This window comes from Hyalella azteca, unplaced genomic scaffold, assembly GCF_000764305.2.
Source record: "Hyalella azteca isolate HAZT.00-mixed unplaced genomic scaffold, Hazt_2.0.2 contig5264, whole genome shotgun sequence".
NCBI lineage: Eukaryota > Metazoa > Arthropoda > Malacostraca > Amphipoda > Hyalellidae > Hyalella > Hyalella azteca.
This window is the reverse complement of record NW_025935459.1, coordinates 54,977-82,232: the sequence shown is the minus strand read 5'-3', so window position 1 is coordinate 82,232 and position 27,256 is coordinate 54,977. Positions and strand designations below refer to the sequence as shown.

At 41.0% G+C, this 27,256-nt stretch overlaps 3 protein-coding genes across 3 annotated transcripts in view; 1 reads left to right on the top strand and 2 right to left on the bottom strand.

The window, feature by feature from the left end:
* The window catches only part of LOC108672944, a 29,337-nt gene extending 25,889 nt beyond the window's left edge, over positions 1-3,448 (top strand). The window contains exons 24-28 of the mRNA XM_047880347.1: positions 221-399; positions 658-796; positions 1,224-1,379; positions 1,705-1,812; positions 2,380-3,448. Of these exons, the coding sequence (XP_047736303.1) occupies positions 221-399; positions 658-796; positions 1,224-1,379; positions 1,705-1,812; positions 2,380-2,442 (645 nt within the window). The 3' untranslated portion in view covers positions 2,443-3,448. The remainder of the gene's footprint in view (positions 1-220; positions 400-657; positions 797-1,223; positions 1,380-1,704; positions 1,813-2,379) is intronic.
* Positions 3,449-5,625: 2,177 nt separating this feature from the next.
* Positions 5,626-10,888, bottom strand: LOC108672984 (ubiquitin-like modifier-activating enzyme 5). The gene is made up of 6 exons (XM_018160754.2): positions 10,671-10,888; positions 10,104-10,239; positions 8,179-8,375; positions 7,567-7,881; positions 7,108-7,337; positions 5,626-6,419 (listed from the first exon to the last, which is right to left on the bottom strand). Exons 1-6 carry the CDS (start codon positions 10,814-10,816, stop codon positions 6,175-6,177), a joined length of 1,269 nt encoding a protein of 422 aa, XP_018016243.1. The 5' UTR covers positions 10,817-10,888; the 3' UTR covers positions 5,626-6,174.
* A 6,478-nt stretch (positions 10,889-17,366) lies between these two features.
* LOC108672926 (solute carrier family 40 member 1) lies at positions 17,367-26,730 on the bottom strand. Its single transcript, XM_018160694.2, has 13 exons — positions 25,868-26,730; positions 25,217-25,284; positions 24,458-24,532; positions 23,569-23,770; positions 22,828-22,977; positions 22,187-22,389; positions 21,694-21,862; positions 21,148-21,257; positions 20,378-20,498; positions 19,580-19,693; positions 18,812-18,919; positions 18,224-18,422; positions 17,367-17,804 (listed from the first exon to the last, which is right to left on the bottom strand). The coding sequence occupies exons 1-13, from the start codon at positions 26,013-26,015 to the stop codon at positions 17,702-17,704; spliced, it is 1,770 nt and encodes a 589-aa protein (XP_018016183.1). The 5' UTR covers positions 26,016-26,730; the 3' UTR covers positions 17,367-17,701.
* Positions 26,731-27,256: the final 526 nt, after the last annotated feature.

Here is a 27,256-nt window from a genome sequence, read left to right as displayed (position 1 = left end):
CACTGACGCGGATTACATTTAATATTTTATTACGGGTATTCCTTTACGGGACCGTGATAGCGTCGCGCCCACACGGTCACATTGACGATTCACTCCATCGCCAATTCGTCTTCATTTACTTGCGACGCTTCGGTGCATTTTTTCACATGGCACATACTATGAGTGTGGGTAAGGAAATAATCTGAAATAACTTACGATAATTTCTATTGTATTTTCTCAGAGTCTGTACCCTCCATTATCTTCCATGAGCGTCCTGATCGTGAGGTTGTTTGGGGTGCAGCTCGAATACAGTCCTGGCAACGGATCTAAACCCGGCACCATCTCTGGCTTAGGCGGCAGCCCCATCGCCTTAAACTACAAGAACCCTTTGTGTTGGGGAGCTGTCCAGCTCTTCGGCAGGTGAGGACCTGACAACAGCCAAATAATTATATTTAATCTTGGAATGCATTATTATTGAAAATGTAATCTCGCTTTAAACTTATTTTATTAACAAAATAATAAAAATGCAAGCTAGCGTCACAGAAGACGTCATATCATTGAACCGTAAACTAGCGTACAATTTTGTGAGTAAAGACAATATTGAGGTAGTTATGCTCTCTGGTTTCCAACAGGTCGCGTAAAAAATAATTGAAATAATATTATTCTGGTCTTTTGCAGAGGCACAGTTCTGTGCGGCAGCCACTTCGTGCCACTGTTCCAGGGAGGGCCACCGCCCATGGTGCTCGCCATGTTCAGACGGGAGCGCACGGTCGCCGTCCTGGAAACTGCCATCAAGAAGAAATACTGCAAGTTGCTGGTGATGCATTCATACTAACCTCTATGTTAATACGTTCAACTGATATTGTATAGTTGCGATACCAAGCGCATTTTCTATTTTGGTGAACTGTGTACTGATCTGCTCAGACAACTAGACCATGTTGTTCTTACGGGAAACAAACTTGGTTGCTTGTTCAGAGTGAACTGTTCGAAGAGACCCACTTTTAACAGTGCTTCACTGTTCAGATAAGACGTTCAAATATTGCAGATAACATTTTAATAACATTGATATCAATTCTATGATTGACCTTGAATTTTACAATTTTATCCCAGCGAATTTAACCGATCCCAGGGATCGGACCATTTCTCGACTTAGTGCTAGTTAACCGATTTAGAATACTCTATCGAAAATATTTTTCAAATGCTTGTGCAAGTTAAACGAGAATTAATTTATGCCCGTTTGACAGCCTGGCGCGTCGCTGGAAGTGCGTTTATGGGACGGCAAGATAGAAGACTTCACTGAGCTACCCGAGTGCTGGCACAAGCATCTGCTGACTGCCCTCAAGATGGAAGACAAGGCCCTTGAGGGCAGAGAAGCCCGCTTCACACCTACCTACGAAAAGGTAACTCCATTAAGCAAAAGCGCTCATTTCCGTGCTTGGTATGCATTGCGATATATCTCAGTTGACAAGGTTATGTTGTTTACAGATTTTTCTACAGGTCTGCATTATCGTGTGAACCTTTAAAAGTAACTGTGACCGTTTTTCATAATACTCGGTGAAATCAAGTCAGGCCGGTTAATTTTAGTCGGTGTCAATTGAGTGCCTTGTAAACTTTGGGACAAATATGTATCTTGTTTTTAGCTATGGAATTAGCAGACGATAACTTGACAACTTTTCAAAATTTGATTTTTTTTGTATTAACTTGATTCAAAATTCCGTATCGCAGTTTTACACCAAAGGGTTGAAGGAGGTCGAGCGTCACGATCTCACCAGGGTGCTCGCGGAGAGCGAATTCTTCCGCCAAGCCGCCAACATCGAGTTCGGCAAGGCGCTGGTAATTGAATTCAGTAAATTGCGAATATCTGGGCGACAGTGGTACAGTAATGAAGTGCATGGCGACCATGATGTGATATAAACGTGAACTTGGATTTCTGTGTTCGCGGCAAGAAAATACTAAATTATTTCTGAGGTCAGTCATCTCAGCTTCTTTTGTATGCAAAGTTATTGTTATCAGATGTTCTGTTCTTTGTTTTAAGTAAAAAGTTTAGTATAGTTTGAGTTTAGAGAGATGAAAGTTGTCGATACATGGCTGCAATCATGGCGATTTTAACCACTCACCATCCCTGAGCTTCCACGAAAAAAACATACGGAGCAGACATTCTTTTGGTGGTATATTACTGTATTTCCTGATAAAACAGCGTATTGATAGGAATCGCATAAGCTCGGCACCAGAACACCAGTAAAGTCTGTTTTTAAACGTCTTCGAAAGGAATTATGATCTGAGCAAGAGTTCGGAAGGAAAGAAGCAGTATTCCTTCCAGTATCAAGTATGAAAGATTTCTTCAATCGAGAAGAGTACACGTATTTAAATTGCAAACCAATTTTTGATATTTGTTTTCAGAACAAAGCTCTGGTGACAGCGGGCAAGGAACCTATGCCGCCCCTTCCGGTCTTCGTGCCCTGAACTTCCTTGCGGATCGGAGCCTGAAGAAACGCGTGCGCGTAGGTCGACCACAGCCACTTTACGGAACCTTAACTGTATCGAGAAGCTCACGGAAGCCCTACGTCATTGCTATTTGCTCTAGACAGGTTAACTTACAACCTGAAATTCCACTCTTCAGAACCTAAAAGCTCTAGCCGCCAGGGGATTATTAAGAATATGACCGGGCAGCTAGATTTAATTACGAGCGTGAACTCAGTCCACTATCCGCGTAATCTAGCAAAAGATTCGTCCGTTAGTCAAGCATGTTCCTAACATAACAAATTCTGAACATATTTCTTTCGAACTGAAGGTATAGCCCTAAAATGTACTGACTAAGTAGTGAAGAAATTTTTTGGAACTTTAAAACACTACCTTTATTCTCCCGTGAATCTCTCCATTCGATCGCTTCATGGAAGTTCTCGAACGATTTAGCCGATCGAAGTTCTCGAACATCGGCTGCATGAAATGAGTATCAAATCAAACTCGTTTCATGAACTTAAATTCTGACTTCCTCCATCCCGTCAGGGCTGGGACACGATTCGAGCTTCTCGACTTTAATGCTGCAGCAAAAATTTTCACTGTATGTTTATTGCAAAAAATATTGATTATCGTACAAAATGAGTAGAAGACAACCATCAAATTTCAAACCAAGGCATCTAATAGAATTTAATACATAATTTCTTAACATAAATAATACTTGGTATACGACAGAACGGAAGACAACAAAATAAGGATATCAGTTCGTTGCTCCCATTCGCTCAGTGGAATGACACAGTAACTCTGATAAGCGCCTTGCTTCTATCCGTTCTCAAATTTTGTATTCAAACAAGATCTGGAAATTATGAAGAGTGAACAAATTGTTATTCTTTAAGTATTGCCACAAGCTGCAATATTTACTTGCCGTTATCAGATTGCATAAGTACAATTGTGCCTAAACTCGGTGCGATTACAATACAGTAAAATTATGCAGCCTGACATGTCTAAAGGAGTAGATTTGTGTTAATATCCTCACCGCAGCACGGAGATATTGGGCAAAACCTCACGCGCATGAAATGAAAATCTCCACCAACGTCGTGAAATCTAACACCGCGACCATCTAAGTAGTAGTAGTAGTATGATGGTTTGCTAGCGCTTCAGCTATCAAGCTATTTCGCACCGAAGGTGAAAATATAACATCGCCAGCAAGGCGGAAGGTCTCAATTATTCAAAATGTAAAGTTAATCATCACCCACAAGGGGCGGAAGGTCACCGCTGTCCAGCCCGCTGAAGCTGGCTCGAAGGAAGCAGCGTTAGCATCTCAAAGAGACGAAGTGACAAGGAGGGACAGGTGAAAAGTAACAGAAACGAAGACACTCGAGCAAGAGGTCGCTTACACGGGACGTCGGCCGTCCGCACGAGAGAGACAGAGAAGGTAAATGTAAGGAATCCTACCTACATAATAACTTAATGTAGGGAATCCTTCCTACATAATAACTTAACCCCACAACTGAGACCTGCAGTCACACACCGCGAGCTCAGCGGTGGGGCGCTCAGGAACAATCCCCTTAGGAACGCAACATCCTATAGGAGTTCTAACGCGCACAGACACGCGTCAGAAGTCCCCCCTGAGGGGGCGACCATCTAACACGAAATACCTCTTACATAGGAAATGATAGGTTACTATTATTATGCAGCAAACATCACAACAGTTATCGAACATGCGACTGTCCAGCATTCTATTTCACAATAAAATGTTAGCTGTGAATGAAATGAATTACATTGCTGTCGTTTAGCATAATTGCCGAAGTATAACGAAGTTAGTGAATAAACTCGGAATGTTATTTTGATTTTAAGCCCCCATTGCTAGAATAATTAGGTGGCACCGATGATAATAATATAATTTTCATACAACTGACTTCGACTTAAGGTGTATCCGCCCTGACTCTACAGAAATGGTACAAGAGGTTTGATTCAAATCGGTTAGGTTTAACTTGAAAGTTCCAAAAAAAGCAGCAAATTACGTTCTAGTTTACAGATACAGGTCATTTGCATGTTGGCACGGTTAAAATATTACAACAATGGCAAATGCAAAAAAGTTCTTGAATGAATGAGCTTCACGCAGTCACTAAGCAGCAAACCTATCGGTCACGTTTTATCAACGTGAATTTGAATATAACCCTCTACCGTCCGACATGAGTAACCAGAGCAATATTGTCATGAGCCTATTTCCCAAAAGGCTATGTTCTAGTGATCGCAAAATGACTTGCACTGATGGTTGCCGCCACGTACGACAACTTTAAAATGTTCTCTGTTGAGTACAAACGTCCTCAGGTTGCTACACTCAATAATTCAAGTATAATTTAATTTGAAAGTTATGTTCCCAAAGAGTGACGCACAGCGGAGAGGCTTAACGAATAATTTCACGTCAACGTCACTTGACTTACTCAATAAAACTTGATGAGAAAATTGCACAAATTTTCACCAAATGGACTCAAATCAGAAGCATATGACATCCAAATACCTCAAAACACAACAATGTAATGTAATCTATAACAAATAATAAATATTATTCTACACTTAATTGAAAATAAATACCTACAAGTTGCCATCCATAACAAAAAGCCGGGCTGATAGTGATTTGATAGGCATAGTGATAGTGCCGGGCTAAGGGTTTGCGTTCAAAAAGAGCTACCAAACAACCAACCCTAAGTCTACCTTCAGATGTTGCCAAACCGCAAATAGTACTAAAAATCTCCCACAGACATTCAGGGTTAAACATTGTCAAAACAAATAAAAACTGGCAGAGGAGTAAGAAGTCTCGTGTAAGAAAATAGCATAGAAAAACCAAAGAAGTCCTGTGGATGCAGAATATCTAGCGACTTGTGCAGCAATTATACACGTTACGCAGCTTGATAAACCTCTAGCAGCTATTCATTTCACTATGTCCCGCAGGACATTTTTTTGCAGCGGTGGAATACCTGCCTCTTCTGCTGGCATGCACTGGAGTAACACGAGTTCAACAGAGCCAAATAGAGCAGTGCCCTCGTAATTCACTTGAATATTTCACGTATATATCTTGGCAAAATTATGGACGAAAAATCGAATATTGATTTCTATCGTTCCGATAAGCCACATCTTACATAATCGAAAGCCTATAATAATATATACAACTATCACTTCAGGAAGTATATAATCCTATCTCTGTAGCAATTACCCAGAGATTTCAGAGTCTTGCTAATAACAATTACTTTGATAGAGAGGCCATAAATAAAGCCAACGTGATAAACAATAGGAACCCAATTTAAAATAATGGACGGCAATTGCCGTTTCGACATCTCTAGTTATAAAAAAAATACTCATTACCACGCAAACGAAAGAGGCACAATCACTCCTTTGAAATAAACATTTTGCCATCAGTGTTCTCATTACTTAGACCATCTGTTACTTGAATAATAAACTTATTAAACTATAACCCTGCCTTCAGTCCCATCCTGCACATCGTGAATACTAAGCATTTAAAATCAACGCAATTTCAGACTGAATTCAGAAGTAAAATTTTGTTGCAGGCACGCATATAATCGCACGAAACAAATACAATAAAAAGCTTTGCTTACAGTCAGTCACATGGAAAACGAGTGAGGCTGGATACCTTCTAATATTTAATATCTCATTATCTTCCAATATTTCATCACAAATTACTCAAGGAACAAATTACTCAAGGACCCAAGTGGACAACTACAAGCTCTTCATGGTGGCCATGAGTTCCTCGAGTGTCACGTCAGGAGCGGGTGGCGCCGAGCTGCCAACGGCGCCTCTGTTGTCGCTGTCGTCTTCGGCACCGTCAGCAGCGGGGCGGTCGTATGCCACCCTGATACCCGGGGCCAGGCCCCCCACTACCGCACCGGGGGGCGTCACTGGCGAGGTGCCACCGGCCGGGTCCGTGCGAGGCTCCGTTGGGGTTTCGTCCACTAGACAGATGCCTGCAAACATCAGCATGAGTGCAGAGAGCGAAGCAGAAAAATAGGTAGACGAGGAACAAAAATATTTTATTAAGAAGTTGAGTAATGTTCTAAGGTTTTCGAGAATATAAGAAAATTTTTCTAGTTAATGAGTATGGGCTGCACTTCAAACAATCTCTATCAAAAAACACATCCATGAGAAAATTGGTCCTCATGCTTGAATAGAAACCATTGGAAACAAACCAGTATAATAGAAACTACCATTACAAACCAAGCAAAAACAAATAATATAGACATGAATGTTTTGTAAGAGGCATGTTAAAAATAAATTGTAAGAGGCATGTTTAAAAAAAAAGTCTGATTGCTAGGCACTACAGGGAAATATTCCATCTGCAAGCAAAAATATTTCGCACGGACTTGGTACCAAAATTATTCACTACTTTTATTTATTTCAATTAGATACTCGTGCTGTTAATAGTCAGAGTGAAGGATAACTTAACCTAAACCTTAAAACTTGCAGGGATAATCTACGTATCTCTGCAAAACCCTGTAGCGAAAAATCATTTCAACTCTAATTTGTAAATGTAATCCTCAGCCTACCAGCCCGGAATGGGCAGTACCCGGTATTAATGCTTTTTGTCTATTGTTCCACGTGTTTTCTGGCAGCCCTGCGCTCAGTGAACAGAGTGGAAAAAAGCTGTTATCTTACCCCATGAGTTATCCTCATGGGTGACAGCCTCCTCCTGCTGCTGTGGCTGAGGAGCAGCAGTTGCTGCTTGAGTAGCACGCACAGCCTCAGCAGCAGCATACTCCTGCTGCCGTCTGCGACACCAGTTATCCTCGCACGTGGGGTTAGGGCGCACTACCATCGAAGGGAAGTAATCTAGCAGCGCGTTGTAGCCGAGATACGAGCTCACAACGCCAAATTTTAGTAAATATCTGGGGAGTAAGATTGTGCTCAGTGAGGATCATGCAAAGCACAAAAATGTCTGTATTGTCATTTCAGATGTGCAATTTTGCCAACTGCTCTTGGATTTGAAGCTTATTAGTAAAATGGTAAATTTATGACAATTTTTCTCAAATATTAGACATTAATCTCGTTTGATAATTTAAAAACAATGAATGAATAATCTAGTAAAAAATATAGCAACAATCTGGCGTCTCTCACTTGAGGACATTCTGCACGAGGAGCCCAGCGACTATGCCCATGGTAGTGGGAAGTGAGGCGGCACAGACGCCGTCCTTCTTGAGTGTGCGCTCATCGATCTGACTGGCCACAACCAGAGGCGGTGCGCAGTCAAAGCAGGCCGTCTCACCCGGCACCAGAAACTGGATGTGGCCGCTCACTGCGTTCTCCGACACTCCGGATTCAAACCACGTCTGGTTAAGCTCATTGCATGCGCGGTTTACGGCCATGCGAGCCTCGTAGTTGTCCACGCAGCTCAGCACAATGTCCACCGGTCCTTCTGTTAGGCTGCCCTTGCTGTTGGGTCAACGGGAATGTCAGAGTAGTCATGGACAACCAATTTAATGACAAGCAGGGACTGAGGAAAGCCTTCATGGGAAACAGAATGGTATTGCTTATAATAACACCGACTTTTCTGAGAATAAAGTAGCACATTGCTTTGATATATGCCAGCTCTCGAAACAAACCTGTATGATGGGAAGTCTGTCTTTTGATAACACTTTACATTGTATATTTACTACAAGCACTATATCAAACATTAACCTGACTTATTCATGTACTTTTCATACAATATCACGACGTTATTAGACTCACGATATCCTGTTCATAAAATGATCAAAGTTGTCGACGGTGGTGATGTTGTAGTTGTGCACCTCAAACTGTACATCAGGATTGATGGCCAAAAGCGTACCAGCAGCAGCCTCCACTTTGCTCTGGCCTGCTTGGTGTGGCTGGAAGAATAGCCTATTCATGTTGGCGAGCTCCACCTTGTCGTAGTCAAACAACAGCAGCTGTGGGAAAATGATTTGTCCAATTTACAGTAATGGCTGCATTAAATACAGTTAAATTAGACAAAATGAACAATAGTTAAAAAATTTCAATCAAGTAACAAAATGTCAGCAGTCTGCTTGCTCTTTGTGCAAGGGAAATGATCATTGTCAATGATCACATGTTTATTGCAGAACCATTTTTCACATCCTGGCCACTAAGTTAGGTTTCGATAGAAGACTTATGGCCACCATATTATTTAGAATGCTAACTATGGACAACTAAAATGATACTGTAAAAAGGTCAGCAATAAAATGCACTCCAGTTATCAGTTTCAGAAAAAAAATTGTAGAGTATAACAAAAGTTGAATGCAAAGGGGAGGTTGTTAACTATAGGGATGGCAGTTACACATTAAATATCTGATAAATATATGCATTCAACATCACTCTAATTGCTCTTTCCAGGTTATGGTTCTGAATGCATCACATGGGAAAATCAAGGAACAATGCAAAACTTTTATATATATCTCTATATACTAGTGTTGTTAGGCAGAAGTTCTTCATTTATGCAGGTTTTGCAAACATAACTTTTGACACAGAAATCTAAAATTCCTAAGCAAATCAAAACCTAAAAAATATGACTCAGTACTCACTGCAGTGAGTGACAGAGAGCGCATTTTCTCGTCGACAAAAACGTGAAGTCACGGACGGATAGACGGACATGGCGAGTACAATCGTGAATTTTTTCCATAAATGAGAAAATGCGCTAAAAATGAATCCACATCAAAAAATTGCACCACCAGAATTTATTATCAAAACCAGGTGAGCAGCTGTTATAAGACAGATGAAAGAGTCCACCATCAGCTGCACAACAGTAACTACAGAAATAAAACTCCTAATTTACTACAAAAACAAAAAAATTAACAATTCAATCATGATAAATGAACCATGTAAAAATTTGGGACTACAGCAAGAAACCAATGTTATTTACAAATTCTCCTGCATGACAGGTTGTGGACTTCTCCAAAATGTAAATTACTTTGGTTTGACCAGTACAAACCTGAGCAGCCAACTCACATGCCACCTACAAACTGGAGGACCAAAGAACCATATGAGGGAGGCTCACAACAAAACCATGACCCATTGGAAGCCTGCAGCATCATCATCATCATGCGGTGCCCTTATACTACCAAGACTGGCAATAACAGAGGCTCACATCATCAAGGATGAGTCCCCAGCTTTCAATTTGCAAACCACTGGATTTGTCAAGACATTGAGGTTGTTCTCAGAATATTTTCAAGTTTTGATTTCGAAACGCTACCTACAATACCTTTATATGCACTTGTGTCATTTCTAAATTTAAAATTTTGAGTGTTATAAAACTCAACACCTAATTGATAATGAATATTGAATATCTGAAAGTCCTAATCTGGTAAAATGTCATTTGGTAACCTGCCTTTTGATCTAACACTAGCAAGAAATTTGGTTCAGCTTATTGAAAAAAATTTTTTAATAAAAAGCATGCTCTGGTCATCAATCAAACCTGCATTTATATAGGTATGTGTTGTACTGACTTTACTCAATACAAACTGCGTACAAATTACATTTAGGAAATAAAATAAATGAAAAGATAGATTACTTCATGGTTATCCAAGTGAGCATGACACAAACACAAAAGTTTCTGAAACAAGATATATTACAATAAAAAACAAAATATTCATCAACCCTAAAGTTGGTGTTCTGATCCTGACCTTGCCAATGCCACACCGAGTGAGCATCTCAGCAGTTACACTGCCTACACCACCAACCCCCACCACAGCCACAGTGTAGTCTCTGATCTTCTCGTAGTTCTCAACAATGCCCATGCGCTTCAGAGCCATCAGCCGACTGAAATTTTGCAATAATTATAGTTATCATCAAGCCAACAAGAGTGCAGGGAAAGGCAAAGTTGAGAAAAAATATAAACCTACAGTATAAGCAAATTAACACGTGGCTTTGACTGGAAAATTTTAATAAGATCTTCACAAAAACACTTGAAATGAAAAAAAAAAACATTTCTTAATAGTAAATCAAATAGGTTCAAATCTAAAAGTTCTAGAAGTTGGAAAGGCAACTTTGAGAAAAGCATATTCATGTTTTAATATATATAGGTATATATAAATCTCGATATACATATAGGTATATTGGAAGTTTTTATCAATAAAAACATGATTGGGTCTTCAATTAAATTTACATATAATATATACAGATATATGTATATACCTTTATGATCACGCCAGTTTTCTCCCATATTCCAAAAAGTAACATAAAAGACTGACCTGTAAGGGTTACTGTCAACCACTTCAGAGGACATCTCTGCAATCTTCTCCCTTTTTTTAAAGGAATCATTTCTTTCTTTTTCTTGTTGAAGTTCTTTTTCTAATGAGGCTATCTTCTCTCTCAGATTTTCTAATGACTCAGTCATTGTGTTCAGATGAAATATAACATTAGCTTTCCAAGATCAATGCACAACTGAAAAAAAATGTAAATAGCTTAAAACTTTATTCATAATGAAACAGTGATTCTATAATATACCCTACTTCAACTTGTTTCTTATCCTAAATTTCATTATCATTGAAAAATCAATCAAATCCTTTTTTTAATTTAAGCATATCTTGTGTATTTTATGTAGGTATACCCAGCTGCTGTAGGTATACCCAGCTGATCAGCCATTTTAACCCTTTACGCCCTGAATTTCTGGGATGAAAATCGTAAAATTCACTTTTTCGGTTTTAAGTCTCACTTCAAAGCTGACATTCTGACCTATCCAACGTTGTGAATTTTTCGAAAAAATGACAGAAAACGTGAAATTGTTGGAAAACCAAAGTTTTTTTCTGTGTGACGAATTCGTCACGCCAGGGCGTAAAGGGATAATGCATAAAGGGTACAGCAAAATTAATAATTTCACCATCCTCAAAATACCATTGCAAGCCATTTGTGGCTTGCCACATGCATGGAAAACATCTACTTTTCAAGCAGAGACTATGCAGATGCTGCACTTGACACTTTGACTTACTCACTGCTTGTAAGTAAAAATCATATATATATTTAATACTGGTCAGAACTATGATTTGCAAGGTTTCAAAACCACATGACTAAGATGCTGCTTTGGATGAGCTAGAAAGGCATGGTTCAGTTTTGTTTACAAAAAAGATTATATCATTTGAAGACTTACCTACCATGGCTTGCAAGAATTATGCCTTGAAAAACAAAAACCGTATTTCCCAGTAACATGCACAATCATCAAACACAGCATGGCCAGCAAATCATAATTCTGACCACTAGTCTATAATTTTTAGTGACAAGCAGCAAGCCTGAGCATGGAGCCAGGATGTAGACTGCAGCTGGAGGATGCGTATTCAAAGATCTTGGGCAATAAATCAGCATCAAAATTCAAAATCCATGTCTTCAAAAGATTGTTCCAAACTTCCAAGACCTCTCTCTTTGAATACAACTTTAAACAATTTACATATATTTTTGGCATTAAATCTTAGAGGCTTAGGTTGTTCAGGCAATAAAGATTTCATAACACAGAAAAATGGCTCACTGGCAAAACCTGTTGCTAATTTATTCAACTGTGCAGAGTGGAGCAGGGTGGCTGCAGCCTAAACAACTAAAACAAGGTAAGTACAGAATCTGCAGAGTGCAGAGCATAGCCATGTGATAGTGGCCCTTAATCTCTGCCGGCCTCCGATCTCTGCCGTGTCTATGTCATGGGGGTACCCTGGCCTGCGTGTCAACCAGATGCCAGGCATACTCGTGGGTCAGGCCAAATGGCAGGGGCCCTTGCATCCTGATCGCTGCCAGACAGAGGCTCCTTTCTTCATTTTTTCACCTAAGGGTAGAGGAACTTTGGCCTCCCTTCCCCCAACCCACCTTTTTCTGCCTATTTTTCCTGGGGCACCTTATGCCCTTCTCTCCTCTCACATTTACTTCCTACTCGTCCTTCATCTGACCCAGGGTATCCATCCCAACCCCAGCCTGCACACCTGCTCCCTTCCAGTTACATGGCAAGGATATTTGTTCCTGTGCTCCAGGTGCAATGCCTGCACCCACAAGCAATGCTCCAGCCTGCTCTCCATTCATCTCTACTCCAAAGACTGGATCTGCCCTACGTGCAGACGGTCTGACCTGATCCCAGCCAGACTCCATCCCTCTTAATGGCTACCCTCTTTGCATTATCAATGTTTACATTCCACTGGCCTCCTCCTGCCTCCCGGGATATTCCCCGGAGCTCTCAGACATTGTATCCATCCTGGGCGACTGTCTGATAGTGGGCAATTTTAATGCCCATCATTCCTCCTGGTTCTCCCATAAGGAAGACCAGAGAGCGGCAGCATGAGGAACCATAGTCGATGACCTCGTCGCTAGTTCCTCCCTTGCATACCTCAATGAGGACTCCCATAACTGCCTCCCCTCTCATGGCCTGCCCTCCTCACCGGACCTCACAATCATCAGCAGTCATCTACTCCTCAACACCTCCTGGACTCAAGTTGCTCTCAACTCCAACCACCTGCCCATCCTGATTCATTTCCCTTCCTCTGCCCACTCCCAACCCCCTGGGTTGCCTGCTCTTATGTAAACTTTGAAAAAGCTGACTGGCCCGCCTACACGGCGGCCATCAAAGCAGCACTCAAGATGGTCCCTCCCCCCACCTTGTGTGGCAGTGAGTTGACCTTGAGAGGAGTCTTGATCATGACTTGATGGCTTGCCAGACAGCATATCCCTGCCGGATTCTGGAAGGACTTGTCTCCCTCTTGTCAATCCTGGCACCCGGTTGCTCATCAAGCAGCGGATGACATCAGGGCGGGTAACCCAACCGACCCTTGGCTCCCAGAACTAAACCTGAAAATTAGTATTTCCATTCAGGCCCATGCTAGGAACACATGGTGAACATATCTTGCATCATGCAGCAGGTGCACCAGTCTAAGCACTGGAATCTCCTTCACTCCCTAGACAGAAAGCAAAACCACCTGCCCTCCAATCAGTCAATCCAATTTGGCCTGAATTCCCTCTCTTCCCAGTGCAAGATCTCCTCCGCCTTCTGCAAGCAATTTAATTCGATTGCTCCTCACTCTCAAAGCCCCTCCACCTGCCACCTCATGTCAAATCTGGGCTGAACATCCCTTGATAGGGACTTCTCCCCTTTCACACCCAACATGGTGAAGCTTGCCATTGCAGCCACCAACAACTCTTCCGCTTGAGCTCCAGACGGCCTCATGGTCCTTCACCTCAAGCACCCCGGCCCACGTGGTCTCCAGTTCCTCACCCGTATTTTTTACATCTCTGTCTCCACAGCCTCTATCCCATCCATTTGGAAAAATTCAATAATTATTCCAATCCTCAAACCAGGCAAACCCAGAAACCAGGGCTCTTCAATCTTCATACCACCCCTAAAATACCACCCAATCTTCATACCACCCTCCCTCCTCTGCCCTGCAGCCAAGATCCTAGAGAGTCTTGTGCTCCCATAAGTCTTAGGATCCCTCACCACCATTCCCCCCGCAACATGGTTTCAACCCGGGACACTCCACAGTCACTGCCCTCTTTCCGCTTGCACACCAGATCAAAACGGGTTTTAATTCTTGGTGCCCTCCACCTTGCACTTGCACAGTCACTGCTGCAGTTGACCTCTCAAAGGCTTTCAACAGTGTTGACCACCCTCTCCTTCTAAGCATGATCGCTAGCTGTGCTGCTCCTTCAGAGGCAGGCAGGCAGGCATCTTGCCACTACCCAAGAACACAATCGCCTTTCAGAGCTATTCACTCAGACATTCCCCAAGCCCCAAGGCTTGGGCATCTTGCCAGGCTGCCAGCCCTCTTTAACCAGGGCCCTGGCCACCACCTGAGCTTCCCCCCCCCGGGCCCCCGCCCCCGGCAAGCATAACTGACGCAATGAACAACAACAACAACAAAATAGTGGCAAGCCAGAATTTTTTTGGAATCAGTTCATTGCTATCCTAATTCCTATGTTAGTATGTCTGTAACATATGTTAAATTGTTAATCAGTTAATGCTAGTACCCATGAAAATCCATGATACTTTGCTGGTCAATTTATAGTAGTTATAGGACTGAGGACTCAAAGTTAAGTCAAAGTGAACATGACTTGAGGAAGAGTCTAACTGTCTAAAACTCTCTGCTTTGCCAGTGCCATGGTGGCAAACCAGAGATTTTTTAGAATCAGTTCATTTTTAATTTCCTCAATTACTCAATATTTAAATCAATTTCTTATATATGATAATGCTGGTATCCATGATACTTTACTCTTTACTGGTCTACTTATAGTAATCAAAGTTGAACTTGTGGAAGTCTAAAAAACTCTCTGCTATGCCACTATGTTTGCCGGCACTATGCGTGGGTGGGTCGTGGCCTCGTGGGCATGGTGGCAATCCATAGGTTATTCAAAAGAACCTGTTCTTATGTCATTTTGAACCGATCAACGCTTCTTTACGGACCGATCGTAAAACACCTTCACCGGCAAAAGCTTTTGCACTTCTGAAGAAAGTCAGCTGACAGCTACACTGGCCGTGGGGCGTGGTGGACCGAATTTGTATAAGTACTCACAATAATTCCCTGCCACCATGCTCGTGGGTCACGGTGGGTGGAGTGCAGAGTGGCAACTTCAACTTGTGTGTCATAGTAACAGTCATACAGTCATTGACTGTTATGATTGACACATTTGACAGTAACCATAGGCATAGTCCACAGTCTTCAGCCTAATCATAGTGACAACTGACAAACTCCAAGTTCAGACAAAGCAAAAGCAGCCCAAATCTAGAGTTTGGAAACGTTGTGTGGTCACCGTCGCTCCAAGTATGAACGCGTTCAAGAACAGACTAGATAAAGCTATGGAAAAATATATGTTCAGATTTGAAATGCCTAGCACCATATCAAACCCGGGTCCCGGCCCAGTGGAAGTCTAGTAGCTACTAGCTAGCTACCTAGTACCTTAGGTACTTAAAACCGTCGTCAGTCATGAAAAGATCCGGTCAAATGACACGATTTTAAATCTTCTGTGAACAAGGCACGAAAAGAAAAAGGGTATTATTGCAGATTAACTACATCCAAAAAAAAGGGTGTTTTTTTTTTTTAATTATATGTTTTTTGGGGTGTAGATTACGAATCTGAATGATTTCAGATTCGTAATCTACACCCCAAAAAACATATAATTAAAAAAAAAAACACCCTTTTTTTTGGATGTAGTTAATCTGCAATAATACCAGAAAAAGAATCGACGACAGGCCACATCAGGCCTACACGTCAGCGCCGACCGCCGAGATCACTATGTTTTGTTAGTATGTTACAGAGACTTTTTTAGACTCTTTCTTAGCCTCTCAGGTTTGTTCATTTTAGTCTCAAAAGTAAACCAGCAAAGTCACATGGACACCGGAGCCTCCGGAGGATTATCATACGTAAGATGAATACCTGTTTTAATTTGGAATAAATGAGGAAATAAACACATTTTTACTCTCCGACATACTAAGAGTCTTCTTAGACGATAGGTTTGACACACACAGCGTTACTCCCATCCCTGGAACGATGACAACACAACCCAACTCGTGTCTTCGACTCTTCGTCAAACACATGTTTCCAGAAATACCAACACCTGAAATTGTTTTGAAAAATAATTTTAAACAAATTATAGTTCAACAATTGCAAAAATAGTTCTAGTGTCTAAACACCGAAATATTTGCAACGATACTCGTGTAATGATTTGAATCAAAATACTCAAAATAATCTAAGCCAAGACATGTCCATTATCACTCATTCTGTTTTTAAAATTCGCTAAAGATACTTCCACAGCTTTCAATACTATCTCCTAGACACGTTTGTTCTTTCATATGATAATCACGCCAATAACGCAGAATCTAATCAAAAGTATCCTCAGGAAACCTTTAATTTTACATATTTTGTAGTCATCGATTAGTCTGTCCTCGTCCAGATCTTCAAAATTCATGGGCGCTCATTGATCCTAGAGAATAATTTTGTCAAATCTTTTTATGGATTATTTTCGGTATCACTGATCGAATTAGCCAAAATAATGACTTAAGAGGTCAACACAGGGAAAAATCTTAAGATGTCGAAAACAATTAGATCGGAAAAATTAAACAACGTGTCAACAAATACAAGTATTTACATTTTTTACCGTTCACCAGGTACAAAAGTATTGCTCTTTTGCTAGTAGCAATTGCTCTTGCTGCAAGTATTGCTAGTAATCACTTTGAGATAACATTAAAATTAGACTCCTAATAAATCTAGTAGCAGCACATTGTCATATAACGTCTTTTAACTATTTCAGCTATCAGATAAATTAAGCCCTCATGATTATGTCAGGTAGATGCCGATATTCACAGCCCAATTAGAATGCAGCTTGTTTATACAATAAAATGCTATTACGAGATGAACAATCTTTATAGTAGTAATTAAAACAACCGATTCACGAAACATGCTAGCCTAGTAAACAAAATATTTTTACGTGAAAAGGGGTGAGAAATAATTTTTTCTGAGCGAAGCAGAGTAAGCATTGCAGCCGCAAGCATAGCAAAGGACAGATGCACTACTGAACCCGTAGTTTCGTTGTACGTATTGCTTTGTATGCTAGGTTTATGGAATGGGTAATAAAAATTAACCTATTATTAGATTGACCAAAAAACAAAATATGTTTGACCGTACATATTTATCATTGAGTTTCAAATCAGGCAAATTTATAACGCGTTAGCTATCAACATCAACTATTAGATAAATCATTCCGGTGGCAGCACACCAGCTCATGCATTAGAATAAGAAACATTCAGCCCGACGTGTGCATACATCTGTGTATCTTGAGAGGGTGAATTCGCCCTGGAGATCTTCAAGAGACGACTGGACGTGTTCCTGGGCACAATCCCTGATCGTCCGCCCCTGCACCACTACCATCGACGAGAAGCAAGCAACAGCATCGTGCACCAGCTGGCCCAAATGAGGGCGGATGCGCGATAGTCAGAGGCGGCGATCAATCGTGGCCTGGGACTGCTACGTCCGAAACACATACTAAGGATCGTGCGTATTACATTCAGAGCTCTGCATGACAAAATTTGCTCATCATTTTCCCAAAAAGTAATCGGGTGGGGCGCGTATTCAATTGATCACGTCAATACTTGCATCCGTCTTAACATAGGCCAAAATTTGTGTGGCCGTCACCTAACTGAGCATTGGTAGTAGATCACAGTCGACATTTTGTGTGATAAATATTTCAAAAATTAAATAACTGCGTAGGTTCAGGTAACAGACTAGGATTATACTGACACTTAAATTGCCACAACATTCAGTTGTTATTCAACTTTGACAGAATCCATATCTCCCTGGTTCTCCTTCCCTGTAACAGGTGTGTTTATTTTCTTCCGTTGGGCGTAGAACTTGCAGTAGCTCAGGAACCTGCGACAATAATTGCAGTAATAATTCAATGACTTAATGATCTTTTGAACGTTACAGTTACAGACTTGAAATGACTAAGCTCAGAAATTTCGAATGTTACAGCGACTCGTCACATCGGAGGGTTCTTGAAAATTTTTCTATTACATATTCATGGAATTGCTGGGAATGAAACAATGCCATAAAGGCGCGAAACCGTCTAGCACTTTCGGGGATGTGCGGTACGAGTCTCACAACATGTAGGGCGTAGCTAAATCCATTAAGTAAACTAAAGTTAAGGTCTTGATGTTATTTACTTTCTAAGATACTTAGTAACCAAGGCTAAAAATTTTGGAAGTGTAATTCATCAAATATGTTCTGATCATACGTTCAGTATGACATATAAATTAAGACTCTGTATGTATCTATGCTGTGCTCCTTACCCCGTGAAGACAAAGACAAAGGAGAGCATGATCATGTAGCCGAAGGTGTCCATCCTAGGGAAGGCGATGAGGAGGAGGGAGCGCAGCAGGCTGAAGAACTGGTTGAGAGATTCTTGTACTCCACTGATGGCCCCACGCTCGTGAGGCGCTACCAGCTCCTGCATGCTCTGCACCACGGACAGGTCAGCGGTCCACAGCCCTGCCAAGTCACATTATAACTAGATTTTTGACAATCAATACTATATAAAAAGATCTAGTATAAAAAGGAGTACTGAATAGCAGAACAGCTATACATAGATTTTGGTAATCATGTAGTGGCGGAACTCGTTTACTCGTTCGCCTGGTCATATTGTTGTATGTATTCAATTTTATTTTATTAACGTTCAATTGTCAAGTAAAGGCCTTTTTTTAGTGAAGAGATTTCAAAAAACTTATCCCGTGAACGTAGTTATCCCAAAACTAATTATAACATTAATTCACGAGTTCATATTTATCAAATGAAGAAGTTGAATAGGATAGAATGAAGTTACTAATTGTTAGATATTTAATATAAACGTTTATACAAGTGATGAAACTACAAGAACGCACCAAAGCGGGACACAATGATGCCTGTCAGTAGCATGACCATCGAGCAGTAGCTGTCCGTGACACCACGGCCTCCGGCCGTCAAGTTACTGGACCTGCTTCCAATACTGTCTGGAATTTGGAATAATCGGCCATAATTTACTTGAAAGTTCATGGTTACTTAGTGCATTCTGGACAAGGAAAAATAATTCAATAAGCAGGCTATGTCGTGCATTTTTGCCCGGGAAACAATCGAATTTGGCAGGAAATGTTGTTCACTCAATAATAGAGCCATAAAATCTTGAAGAAAAAGTATATGAGAAATAGAATCATTTCCTGCGTCGATAAATACCTAGTTGAAAAATGTAAAAAAATTGTAAAAGTGAATATAGTTCGTGAAATTCGCTCAAATTGCTTGCAGTTAGGATCTAAGGCTGAATACTCAAATCCAATCGCAGAACACCAATAAAAAATATAACTCAGCACTCGCTGCAGTGAATGACAGACAGCGTATTTTGTCGTTGACGAAAACGTGTGAAGTCACGGACGGACAGACAGACGGACGGACGGACATGGCGAGCACAATAGAGCCTTTTTTTCCATAAATGAGAAAATGCGCTATAAATTTAATGATTGAGTTTAAAGATGAGAGGCGAAATTGGCTCTTTGAATTTACGTAGCAAACATAAATGGGCCCTACAAATACCTTAAATTTCCGGCATGTACAGTAAAGCTAACGTCTTCATTTATAAGTCACAATAAATGAGAGGATGTCTATAAGCGGAGGTTTACCGTCGTGCGTGCGGAGACCTGCAGTGAGATTAGTGGCCACAGCAACGGCTAATGAAGCTGAAGTGGTCGTCGGGGTCGTGTAGTTCATCAATGAAACGCCTAACGCCAGCGAGCCTGTGAAGTATAATTGCATAGAACGTTAATATCATTGGCCGGAACATCAATTTGGAACTCAATTTTATCACGTTACGTAAGTTTGTCAACATAAATGACTAAATATTTCGGCATAAATTATAACATGCTGCATAAGTTATCCAGAGAGCATAAATCTCAATTTACGTGACATGGTTGGTTAGGGTGGATAGCTAGAGGTCAGCATAGCCAAAGTCCACAGTGCGATTCATATACCTTCCCGAGCGTAACGCAGCCGGGCATCTTCACGGCTTTTGACACAAAGCGCCCACCACAACAGCGCCGTTCAGTCACAGGCACTGTTTCACAGCGCCGGAGCACAACTGGCCGGAGCGCAGCAGGCATTACCTACAACGCCTTAGCCCGGCCCTACTCCTAACCTAACCTAACCTGCGGCTGTTGCGGTAGGGCCTGTTGCGCTCCGGCGCTGTGAAGCAGTGGCTGTGTTTTTTAAAGTTGGTGTGGTGACAGTCACTTACACACAGCTCATTGATCTGAGGCTATGTGTAGATATTGCATGCTGATGGTTGGGGTTGGGCCCAGGGCCTGTTTACGAGTCAATTTTGTCACCCACGGCTGCGCTCCCGTTGGTTAAAACTAAGACCAATATGCATAGATCGCACATACGGTACATAAAATAACACAAGCCGCGTGACGCGAACCGACCTCGCTGCTGCCAAGGGGCGAGGTAGAAGAGCGAGCCTGGAGCGAACACTGACGCAACGCACAGCAGCAACCAACCGCTTAGCCAGCCGAATCCCAACAGCCCCGTCCGCTCCAACCCCATCTGTCGGAAAAGAGATTCCGTCTTAAAATACAAATTATACATTTGTGCTCTTCAATTTGATTCATTTCTGGGAGGAGGCTTAAAATATATTTCCTTAAATTTGCAACAACTATCAGCCTTATATTGTAACGGGTAGCCCAATTATCGATGCTCTTCTGATCTTGGTTACATCTGACGCAGAGTCTGAACGGATTGGCTGGCAGTGGCAGGAGGGTTGCTTCTCATTTAAAATGGAATATGCCATTAATTCAAGCATGCCAGAGGAAATGAATGCAGGAAATAATTAGGTTTATTTTCAAATATCGTGATTGTTTCTTCCTTTTTGAGAAATTACAAGGTCCTCCTGAAAAATGGCATCACTTTCTAAATTTTACGTAAAATCGCTCAACTCTTGTTTGAGTCAACATGAGAAAAGAGAACCTAAGAGGCCCCCGCACTTCTTTTTGTCTGATTATAGAGAAGAGAAAGAAATCATTGAGGCCCATGCACTTACCTTTCGCCGAAGTACAGAGAAAAACAAAATCTTAAGGAGGCCATGTGCTTACGTTTCACCTGAGCACAGAGAAGAGCAAGGCATCAAAGAGACCAGGTGCTTACGTTTCACATGAACACAGAGAAGAGCAAGTCATCAAAGAGGCCAGGAACTTACCTTCCGCCTGAGAAAAGGGAAGAGCAGAGAGCCAAGAAGGCCTGGCAGGGAAGACAATGCCGTACACACCCCGAGGATTAGTTCGTTGAGACCAGCCTCGAACAGGTACGCTGGCATGAATAATATCTAGTTGGAATAATTAGAACTGTATTTCCTAGCTGCTAAGTATCTAAAATTTCTATTCGTCCCCGACGTGGTAGATTGTTGTCTTGATATGGCGGCCTTTTACGAGATAGAACCCTCCAAGATTTGAAAGTACTTAATTAAAGAGCCAGATGGTTAATGGAAGGGAATGACTCTTTAGTTGTAGAATGTGGTAGTTGGCCACGTTAATTTAACTTTAATGCTACCATTATCTGATTCAGTTGACTACAGTAAGATCTCGTTTCCAAAAGAAGCAGAAGGTATTACCTCTGTAGTTATTGACTGATGTAATTCACTACAGTATAAGCTCGATTCAAAGCAGACAAATGCCTCATCCTTTTAGTTAACTGCTGTAATTGATTACAGTAAGAGCTCGTCTTCAAAAGCAGCCAATCGTCTCACCCCTGGAGTAGTTGTCTAAGGATAGGACGGTCATGTAGAGGAGGGCGAGACCCAGACCAGCACATCGCACTTGGTGCGTCAGGTAGACGCGCCATGAAAACGACATGGCTTCAACCTTGTGTCGCAAGCGTGCAAAAGCGCTACATTCGCTGCTAGTGGTGCAAGTGACCTGGAATTTATTCGGCGTAATGAGTAGCCTGTCCTTTTGTAAAGCATAAATCATATTTGCAATTGATACTTTAGCAAAACTGCTCAACATCATGCAATTATTCAATGCACCAAATTGCCCAAAATATCGGTCTCAACTACCCAATAACCACACACGAGAAAAAACTTAAAACCTTCTACTAGTGAGAGTACCAGACCACTGCAGCCAAAGGGATATATATATATGTTCAGGTTCAGGAAAAAATTCATGCGGATGGACCGGAAGAAGGTTTAACTCTCAATAGTTAAAGGCCAGCAATACCTTGTAACTAATCATACACTACACCTCAGGCTTGCTGATCTGGAGCCGCGGACAGAGCTTCCAGATGCGCGCGTAGAGGGCGGCCTCCAGCAGGAGGCTGGAGAGATTCCAGACGATGATGACTACGGCGCCGACACTGACGCTCACCGCGGCCATCAAGTAGCCGGCAGCCACGGGACTCATCACCTCCGTGCCCAGGTCGATAGCGCGGATCACGGAGTTGGAACCTCAGTGTGAAGTGAGGGTTACGAAGGGACTCTACTACGCTGAGTTGCTAGGGTATTACGGTGCCAGCGTAATTTGGTGCTAGTGCTGCGATGCATGAGAGTTACGGCTGGAGAATAATAGTGTTGCATGTTAGTGCGCGGGTGTAGTGTGTGCGTTAGGATTGATACCTAAGCAAAAATGCGAAGCGCAGTGACTACAGACTAGTCATATGTTGAGTAAATACTTCGAAAAATACTGTTTTTTTATATTGGACACTAAAGTTGGAGTTATCCTGCATATAAAAGAACACTTACAATAAAAAGTAAGCTAGGCAGAAGTCATGTCGTGCCAGGAACAAATAGAGCTATGAAGTTTCATTTGCAGACTCATAATAATTTCACAGTTCAAACTAATTCCCTGTTAGTAAAGAAGAAACTGAACGCAGTATTGAACCTTACGTGCCAGTAAGTGAGGGTTTCTAGAAGCCACTTCGACAAGCCAGTCTTTGGTGAGGCAAGTTTGGCAACCGCTAGACGCCACAGCAGCCACAGCTGCAGCACACACTGCGCCACACAGCAGCAGAGGCTCAAGCCACACCAGCACTTGCACTAAAAAATCCAATTCAGAATAAATAATTAACGACTTAATCTTACACTGGCTTCATTGATAATTTTACGATCAATAACCGATCTACATAAGCTCAAACTGGAGAACTTTTAAATCGCTGTTTTAATCATACCAGAAACTACGCCTTTTTTTAATATCTGCCGGTAAACACAAAGAGTACGAACCAGATCCTTCTACTTATGGTGCAAACTTGCAAATACTTATTTTCCAATAGTAGCAATATTGATGATTTTCATTTGAAGTGAGACGAGCGAAAATCCAATACAATAGAGAGCATGCATTGGATACAACGTAAATACACAAGGGTATATGGTGCTCTGTAAGACAGACGAGCAGCAAAAAGGTTGAATATGCAAGTGGATAAATCCTGTGAAATAGTAAATAGGCAATATCTGAAAAACAGAGGGGCAAGGGTTTTCTATGTTTGATAAAGCAAATTATTTCCAATGCACTTCAAAATTTCATAGTGAAAATTAAAAATTCTCAGGTTAAATATAAATAATGGGGTTACAAAACGTGTAAATAACCAAAGTAGAGGAATCGAATTACCCGGAAATTTGTACCCAACTCACTGAAGTGAGCGCCCTGCAAGATGACTAGGAAGCAGGCACCGCTGAGGGCCACACACAGGTTCTGCACGAGCAGACAGGTTAGAGCGACCTGACGGCGGGGGTTGCGGTCAATCCACGAGCCCAGGGGCGCAGCGAACACGATGACGAACACGCACGTGGTGGCGTAGTACAAGCCTATGAGGCGCATGGAGGACGGCGAGATCTGGGGGCGGGTGAGAGCATGAGACATGTAGATAGTGGAGCAGGGAAGATCTGGGGGCGGGTGAGAGCATGAGACATGTAGATAGTGGAGCAGGGGAAGATCTGGGGGCGGGTGAGAGGATGAGACATGTAGATAGTGAAGCAGGGAAAGATCTGGGGGCGGGTGAGATGATGAGACATGTAGATAGTGGAGCAGGGGAAGATCTGAAGTGGGTGAGAGCATGAGGCATGTAGATAGTGGAGCAGGGGAAGATCTGGGGGCGGGTGAGATGATGAGACATGTAGATAGTGGNTCTGTTGATAGGTGAGGAGAAGAGATCTGTTGATAGGTGAGGAGACGAGATCTGTTGATAGGTGAGGAGAAGAGATCTGTTGATAGGCAAGGAGACGAGATCTGTTGATAGGTGAGGAGAAGAGATCTGTTGATAGGCAAGGAGACGAGATCTGTTGATAGGTGAGGAGAAGAGATCTGTTGATAGGTGGGGAGATGAGATCTGTTGATAGTTGAAAACAGTAAGAACTTTACACACTGAATAAGAGCAAGATTTATGCATAGGTAATATGGACAAGATAGATGAAATATTGCAGGTAAAAGGACTAATAATGCCTGATTTGGCTAAATTGAGAATAGAAATTGAAATAAATATTATAACATCTATAGATTGCTGTACATTTTGGGATAGCTGACCTGCACAAGTATCATGCCAGCTGTGAACATCCACTTTCGGTCACCCCAGTGACCAAGGAATGACAGCACATAAATCTGCACAGTGATCCATATCAATGAAATGCCTTATCTAAAGGCAAATTAAATGCTTCTGCACTTGAAATGCAATCTAGGCAAATATTTTCAATAAAATTCCAAATAGTATTTTGTTACAAATTTCATCATGGAACAGCTTTCAATTTTTATTGCATATAACATCACAACACACATCAAATGAAAAAGGGAATCATAAAAGATATAGCATAACTTTTCAAATTTCCAACCAAATAGTTTCCAAGCTAGCAGTGAGTATATTCTTATAACATTGACACCTTTATATCTTAGATGATTCATACTTCATGTTCATCTTAGGATGGATATTTTTCCCAGTATAATTTGATGGGAAAGCTGCATTTGATTTTGACCTTCATGCACTGTCATAGGCAAGGTAAATTCTTAGAGAAACTTTGTCTCAATATGCCTATACTGGTAATATATTAAAATTATTATGCCTATATTATTACTATTGGAAACATTATATATTCATGATATTATTATACATAGATTATTCTTCAGCCATAACTCTCATATAACTAGTATTGAGAAAATTACAGCATGTTAAAGAATTTTGTTTTTACACTGGAGGTATATGTATATATACAGAAATTAAATAAAAGCAACAAACATAATTGTTGTAAAACATCTGAAATTAAACAAGATTACATAACTTTCATAACTTACCAGTGTGAGTGGACTCCACTTGTTAGGTAGACATGGAGAGCAGCATCCATCTTTGGCTGGCTCTCTCTCTGATAATAGAAAAGAGAATTAAAGTTTTATGCTTATTTATAATTTTAAATTGTGTAAGTAAAAAAAACAAATTTAGATATACAAAGACATTCAAAGTAAAAATAATTCAGAGAAATAAAAACTAAAAAACTAAATTTTTATATTTATAACTATAATAAGAATTTTATAGTTTAAGAATTTCATATAATAAATTTTAAGATTATTTTAATATCATAACATAATGTTAAAAAAACATAAAATAAATAGATAAATATAGAACAAAATCCAATATATCATAAAACATGGCAACATTGACTAATTGAGGTGCTGCCCTGTGGCAATGGCATGATGGTACTTCTTGATATATAGTCACATATTAAATATATAAAATATATTATTCCTATTACATTTGTTGGTTATCTCATGGTACTTTGAGAGCCATCAACACAATTATTCTAAAGCAAAAACTTTGTGAGTTATTGGGTTTTGTTTTCTTAACATCAAAATGGTCCAAGTCAGTCCATTTTACAGTAGGTACTATAAAATCAACCATGCTTTAGCCTACAGTTAAGAAAACAACATTTAGATATCAGCATTGATTACCTTTCACATTTGATGAGCTTGGAAATTCAGAGATGTCAGATTGAAGATCATTACTAAGAGCCATAACATTTGGCTCATCTCTATCATTCATAAGTATGAGTGGTAGAGAGGAGGCTTCTTCTTTGACAGGAAGGAATTCATTCTCCATTTTATTGACAAATTTGTTATAAATGCAAGTTCACATACACTCAGACTTATTCCAGATGATTGGAGGGACGCTCAGGTCACACCCTTGTTTAAGAAAGGAGATAAAGCAAATCCTGGTAATTATAGGCCAGTCAGTCTCACTAGTATAGCTTGCAAGGTTATGGAGGGAATAGTTAGGCATAAGGTTATGCGGCATTTGAGTGACAACAGTTTATTGACTGGTTGCCAGCATGGCTTCGTGGCAGGAAGATCGTGTACTACCAACTTGCTCACCACCCTTGAGAACTGGACTGAGATATTAGACAGGGGTGCTCCCGTCAATGCAGTATACTTAGATTTTTCGAAGGCTTTTGACTCGGTACCTCACGAGAGATTACTCGTCAAGCTAAAAGCACTTGGTGTGGATGGTCAGGCGTTAGGATGGATCAGGACATTTTTGAGCAATAGACGTCAAAGAGTCTGCGTTAATGGCTGTCTATCAGACTGGACGGCTGTAACAAGCGGAGTGCCTCAAGGAAGTGTCATGGGGCCTGTACTTTTCGTAGTGTTCATTAACGATTTGCCAGATGCCGTAGAATGTTTGCGCTCCATGTACGCGGACGACACCAAGATGTATAACAGCGTGGAAACGGACGCCAAGCAACAAAGGCTTCAGAGTGATTTAGATAATCTTGTTGACTGGGCAGACACTTGGCAGCTTAATTTTAATGCTGACAAATGCAAAGTGCTACATTTGGGAAGGCAAAATAGACACTATAAGTATAATATGCGAAAGCACGGGAGTACGGAGCGCATTGAATTACAAGCGACGGAACTTTGAACAGACTGGACAGTGTTATGCGGGACCTTGTCTACAGTGTAGACGAGCTTCCCACCTTTATTAGAGCTGATCAAAGGATCAGCAGTCAGTATGGACCAAGAGACGAGTACCAGGCACAACAGAATCGGCAACAGGCTGTGGAAGCCTAACATCTGATGCCGAGATTGCTATGCTATGCTATGCTATGCTAAACTTGATTTAAATTGAAATATTCAACCTTTTACTGTAAAAGAAGTTGTGATTCATTTAAACTGCTACAGTGGTACCTGATTTCTTGCTGCTTGCAACTTGCAAGATAGTAAAACTCTAATTTTTACACATACCTACTTCACCTTGTATCTGTTAATTTATTACCTATTTTCGAGACAAACCAGTTAATTTTGGACATTCCTCCAATGAAAATTAAATTAATGGACAAAATG